Genomic DNA, 6,935 nt, shown 5'->3' on the forward strand with positions numbered 1-6,935 from the left:
ATTCAATTTCAGAGAACTGGTACTTTGCGTCTCACGAAAGTACAGTTAGTGATATCACACAAACAAGTATCGACAAGGACACCATGAGAGACGAACCTGTAAACGAAAGTTATCTTAAGCAAGAATTTTCCAAGCAGAATAAAATTAAAACGTCATCTTTCAAGTAAAAAATGGTTAATTTCCTTGATTTACATAAGATACATGTTAAATCACTTTTGCTTACCGGCACTTTTGCTTATGCATTTGTTTTCTACGTTCAAGATGTAATTATCGGCACATGTGCATATGTTTAAGTCACACATCATAGACTTGATTGGCGAATCGTTTTTATAATCTTCGGCCTGGTAACATTCATAACTGTTATTGCACTCGTTACCGATTGCTGCAAAACAATGACATTGATTAGTTTTATAATTCTTTAACATGTAGTACGCTTCCTTCTTTCGATAACTCTCGCTAGGAAATACATTGAATACAAAAATACAGAGGAGATATCTTGTAAAAACATCTTATTTTTTAAAATTAAACATTAATTAAGAATTTATTAATTAGGACTAAAATATATTGTATCCTGACAAGCAAACATTATTTGTCGTTATTTTGACATTAAAATATTATTTTGATGTCAAATAATGTTAGCTTGTTACTGCAGGCCTATTCTGTAATTCTCAACACAAATTTCGTTATAAGCGGTGCTGTGCAGCTACGCTCTTTCATTATGGTAAAAAAGCTTCGAAGCGGCGTTGAATGAGAACGAAATTTGCGTTAAAAGTTACAGAATAGGTCTGCTGGAATATTTCTTAAAATTATTTTCTTTGAAATGTGTAACAATTAAAATATATTATTTTAATAATAATCCAATAAACACATCAATTAAAAATAACATCATTTATAATTTCACACTCGAATGTAACTATTATGTAATACATATGTTATATTACATTTATTGTTAAGTATAAAATTACAATATTAATGTTATGTTACTTTTAATTAGTATTTACTAGACATGAAAATGAAAAATTGTATTATTTGGATGCACAAAAAATATTCGTACAGTCGAGAAATATAGCTTCTAAGCTTCATGAACACAGTTATTTTCGCGAAATACTTTTAATTATGTTAACATAGATTATATTCATTTTTAATAAATTACTAATTAATGCTTATTTTTTACAATTAAAACTTTTGGTATAAAAATTTCCCTTTACGAATACTTTTGCATTCACTGTATATTTTAAAAATCTCTATTGCTATGATTTTACAAGGAAACTGCTAGGTGAAAATTTGCGAATACCTTTGTTGGGGAAACACTTCATCATTTCGCGTTCGTAATGAAAATCCTCTCTGCACTGACACACGTTGTCAACGCAAGCCGAGAACTCGAACGCGCACTGTACTGATTCCGTACATTCGTCCTGAATCTTTTTGGCGGCCGTCAAACACTTCGTGCCATTGGTGTTCAATACTGTTTCCGCCGGGCATCCGCATGTTTTATTGTCAGTGCAGATATTACCTTCGATGTGCAAGCATTCCTGATTTTTTGTGCACGGTTCGGCGTATCCTGCAAATGTAATTACACTCAGAGAAAACCAAATAATATCAGTGATTATATAATGAGATATCAAATGGCTTTGTAAGGCACAAAAACAAAAATAAAAATGATATTGAGAATTACGAAAATATAATCAGGATAAGAAATATATATAATTTTTTTAATAAGAAATATATATAATTTCTAGTTATAGCACAGAAATTGTTATTCAAACTATATGTTAATACAATTGAATGTTAAACATTAGTTTAATAGTTATATAAATTATTAAATACCTAATATTGAAACAACAAGACAACAATACTACAATATATAATTAGACATTATATATAGATATTATATAAATTTTTTTATATAGATTTTTTGTTTAAATATTTTTTTAAATAAATTATTTTGCCATAATGACACTATGACACTATGATTTGTACTATATAATAATATTTCATTAATACAATACTATTTTATATTATTATTTTATAGCCCAATCAACATATTGTATCTACTACAATTAGTTAATATTATTTCCTTAGTTCATAATTTATTTTTCTTATCACATTCTTCTAGTTAAATTTCTGTTATTTCCTCTCAATTGCTTACTATTTTTTATTTCTTTTTAAATAGGCACATGAAAAGAATTTTTTTTTTATTAAGCTATATAAATAATATATAGATCTGAAAATAATGTTATCAGACTATCAAAATATTTAGAATGTTTAAGCGTAATGACAATGTACTAAAAAGTTTCAACATTTTAGCGATTAGCTGGAGTATTCTACATAATTATTTTAATGAGCCAAACAAAATTATTTTCAGATATCTAACTAAACTTTTAGATATTTGAGCAAAACTATTCTTTTCGTGTGTGCTTAGAATTATTTTGAAAAAATTATTTTATTTTAATGAATTAATTAAGCGATTAATTCATACCTGTAGTGTTTTGTCAGTACAAATAATATTGTTAATTTTTATTGTTTTACATGTAAAAAAATATTAGATTAGATGATCACAAATTATGTATTTCTTCACAAAGAAAGGAATATACACATACATATATATAAAGTTTCATTAAAATTAGAATTTAAAACTTTATGAAATTCCTTCATTAAAAATTTTGTTACGAACAATTCTATTAAATTATAACTGTTTTAAATATCCCGGGATAAATCTAAAAGTCCTTTTATTAATCAAGAATTTTTCTCAGTAATGTATCTCATTGTATCGCGTGAGGAGATCAAAGAATTATATATTTATACAAAATATGTTAATTTTTTAACTTTCTTTGAATAGTATTCTATAAAAAATAGACATTATTATAATACTTACCGGCCATTTTCCAACATGCGTTGTCTATGTAATAATAACCAGATGCACAAACGCATGTACTGTTCTCGCAAGTAGTGTTCGCCAAAAACGCTAAACATTGATTTTTATCTGTGCAAGAAACATTGAGCGACTCGATCTCTGTTTGAAGAAATTGTATAACCGTTAATTAGTTACTAAAACTACTAGAGACATAGTTATATACAATAATTAATTGAAAAACGTTAAATAATATTTAAAATAAAAAAAATTTAGGATCTCTCCCTCTTTTCATTAAAGATAAAAATTGTTATATTTTTTTGCTTACTTTGGACGCAAGTTTTTAAGTTGCTCGACGGTACATAATTTTTTAAACAAGTGCACTGGCTAATAGTATAATTGCAAATTCCGCCCTCGAAAAGACAGTCTTGTTCATGTTTGCATCTTCGATAAAGTAATGATCCTAAAAGAGAATTACCTTGCAGATGCAATCGGAAAATTCAACAAATAAGATAAGAATTCTAATATATTTGAGTTGTTTTTCTGATCATATCACCTGAAGTTTTATTCTCGTGCATAGATGCATTAATGCTAGAGCAAGCTTCAGCGTCATTGTCTAGCCTCGGACACATGCAATATCCTTTTTGACAAAAAGCGTCCCCCGGAAGTGACATATTCCTACAATCTGATGTGTTTCTACACGGGATAGGTATATCTGCAATTGAATCGGTCTTTTCAGAAAGCGCAAACAAAAAACATTTTTTGATACCGAGAGATAAAGGCTATTGTTCAGTTCATCATTATTGCATTAGGTATTATTTTTGTTTTCTATCCCAGGAAAATTGTCAGAGATTACGTAATGAGATGCATAATGAAAATACACAATGAAATGCGTCGTGGATCTTTTTGATCAGTGTGTATTTTCAAATTTGCTCTATAAATAAAATTAAATAAAAATAGATAAGCTTCTTCAATCTTTTATTTGAAAAACACGCGTATATATTTTTAATAAAGTAATGACCGATTCAATCAAAGATGTATTTAAAATGCTCAATTTGCCCCAGATACGCAAACCAATTTGCAAACAGTGGAAAATTTCCAAGATAAATAAAGCTATTTTGGTATAGCAAAAAGTGTTTATGTGTGAACCTGCGACCGTTTGTTAGATTCGAAATTAATGTTATGTTAATATTATAATTAATAATCAAACATATGTATCAAACGTAATTACATGTGTATAATATGTGCGTGTCAAGGTAAAATTTTTTGTCGCGACATAAATAAATTTATTAAAGAGTTTTTATTAAAAGATATAAGTACTGTGCACATATAGATATCTCCCAAGAAATGCTTTATCTACAGAATGTTTCATTTATTAAAGACAGCAAATGTATTAGAGATAAGCACATAAGCGGAAATGGTAATTTTTGATAAAAAAGTATTATTATAGAAGTGATTCATTATATACCATAAACTGTTGATCAGCATATTTAATATCATGTTTGAGTAATCTAAATGTTATAATTGAGTATACTCATTATAAGTTGCTAAAAATTGTATAAGGTATAATTTGAAGCTGATTTGAAGTTAGACAAAGGAATTTAATTATTATTAATTAATAATTAAAGTAATATAATTCAATCAGAATAATTAAACTTATTAATAATTATGACTTATTAATTAAACTTATTAACGATCTTCACAATATCAATTCCATTAATTAACTAATGTTGATTTAATTATTTTAATAAAATATTTAATATTAATTACTAATATTAAACGTCACTTGGAATATATTTAAATATTTAAAATATACATAACAATTTGTTTTTAATAAGTTTTAATATTCTTTTAGATTTTAAATTTATCGCTCTTTAACATTATTTAGATTAATTGCAATCGTATAATTTAAATTAGTTTAATAGTTCCGCGCGAAAAAAAACTTAAATTTGAGAATATATTTTTTTCTCGCAAGAATATATTTTAAATTATACGACTATAATTAATTTAACTTAGAGTTACAAAGAGCTTAGAGACATATGACAGGAAAATTCCAAACGAATTCTTAGAAGAAAAGGTCACCCGAATATTTTGAACTCTACAACATAATATTTATGTACAACGTGCAAACATTATCTTTGTTCGCTGTGATCATGCCAATATTTGTACATGCTTCAAAATCATGCTGCCGAGTTTCGCGGGATGCAAAAATTTGCGATGAAAATCCTTTGCAATTATTATATACTGTTGCGCGGCATGCGAGCTCTCGGAGTTTATTAGTGAGGCAAATCAATTGCATTTGTCCAGAGAAGAAGGCATACTCACCGATCTTATCTCCATTCGCCAGCGCAACAAAAACCACATACACCAGTACCACACACATTCTCATGTTGGCCGGTTTCATCTCTTCTCTTTCTTTCGAAACCAATTTGATGCAACTTATCTCTCTCACCAAGCCTTCAATCTACCTGTAAGCGAATGACTCAGACATGGAAGTCGATCTGCGATTAGTTTGCGATCGAGCGTTGGCATCGCACGCGCGACTAGTGAACGTGAATGCGAAGAACCAAAGTTCTCCTTCTCGTCCCGTTTTGCTGTCTCTCACCCCGCGACCACTCACTCGCTAACACATTTCTGTATTTGTCCCTCTCTATATGCCTGTTCTCTCCCACTATGACAGAGTTAATTTTCTTCCAGCTCTGAACGGATCGTAGGCATCGATGAATCTAATCGGCATTTTAGCATGCTAGCAGTTATAAAAATATATTTAAATCATCAATACAGATGCATCATATGCATCTGTAATTGTTGTTATATAACATAATCACACAAAATTATTACATTTTTTTTAATTATGATGTAATACTACAATTTTTTATTACATATACTGAGTATCTTATTAGTGACTTGTCTTTAATTTCTTTGCTAACATTGTATTCCTCACTTTTGAATTAATATCTGATTTATTTTACTTTTATATTATCATTATAATGTATGAAATTATATGTTTATTTATTGTTACATATTCACACGTTAGTGTTTTATTGTTATTTTAAATATATTAAAGGTCCAAATTTATAAGCAACGTTATTACTGATTTCTTGACATAATTTTGTATTCATACCTTTGCTTCCCTAATTAATATTTAATATCACACTTCAGTAAAATTATTATTACTGTTGTTATGTATTAAATCATACAAATAGAAATAAAATAGAGAGTTCTTAAAAGCAGTTAGAAATATCTGTTTTTAAATAAAAACGTGAAATAAAAACATATCTGCATTAAACACATGGAAACAAATGCCTTATGTTTCAAACTATTCATGGAATTTTAGTAGAATTCCAACATCTCCATATTTTGTTATTAATTTAACTTTTTTTTAACATATTTTTTATAATAATTATTTAATAATTATTTTTATAATAATTATTTTCTTCGTAGAAACAAATTTAGTTTTAGACAAATACTTTATAGTATTTCTATTCGCATGGAGAAAACAATTTTGCTGAAATATCTAAAAATTTAATTCAATACAGATTTAAAAATAATTATAGACCACCAAAATAATTATGTACAGCACATTCAAACTGGTTGCCAGAATATCAAAATTTGCAAGTTTTTAAAATATTTTTAGCAAAATTATTTTTTTCTATGTCTGCAAAGAGTTCATTCAGTATTTTTTATATGCACTATATTATTTTATCATATTTTATAATTGTAATTATTTTAATATTGCATTATATTATTTTTTTTACTATATCTTATAATTGTAGTTTAATTTTGTTTCATATGTTTTATTCCTTCACTTACTACATCATTTATTTTATTCTTTGTATTCATTAATTTGTTTACTTCATCGTTTCCAATCTTTTTCCTCCATCAATTTTAATTCTTATAACATGGAAACCAGATGAAACTAGATTTAAACGAAACTATATATAATATAGCTTTCGCTATTATGATATTAATTGAAAGTTAACAATCAATATCTATGAACGTTTATTACATTTACGCTAATTCTTTACTAAATACATATATAATATTTTTACATATATATATATATATATATATATATATATAT

At 27.0% G+C, this 6,935-nt stretch overlaps 1 protein-coding gene across 1 annotated transcript; it reads right to left on the bottom strand.

Annotated features, from left to right (window-relative positions):
- Positions 1–31: 31 nt before the first annotated feature.
- Positions 32–5,255, bottom strand: LOC105620528 (protein kinase C-binding protein NELL1-like). Its single transcript, XM_012202056.1, has 7 exons — positions 5,177–5,255; positions 3,408–3,566; positions 3,180–3,314; positions 2,876–3,013; positions 1,295–1,561; positions 224–382; positions 32–96 (listed from the first exon to the last, which is right to left on the bottom strand). The coding sequence occupies exons 1-7, from the start codon at positions 5,253–5,255 to the stop codon at positions 32–34; spliced, it is 1,002 nt and encodes a 333-aa protein (XP_012057446.1).
- Between the last annotated feature and the right edge of the window lie 1,680 nt (positions 5,256–6,935).

The sequence above is a fragment of the Atta cephalotes genome (genome assembly GCF_000143395.1).
Source record: "Atta cephalotes unplaced genomic scaffold scaffold00001, whole genome shotgun sequence".
In the NCBI taxonomy this organism is placed as follows: domain Eukaryota; kingdom Metazoa; phylum Arthropoda; class Insecta; order Hymenoptera; family Formicidae; genus Atta; species Atta cephalotes.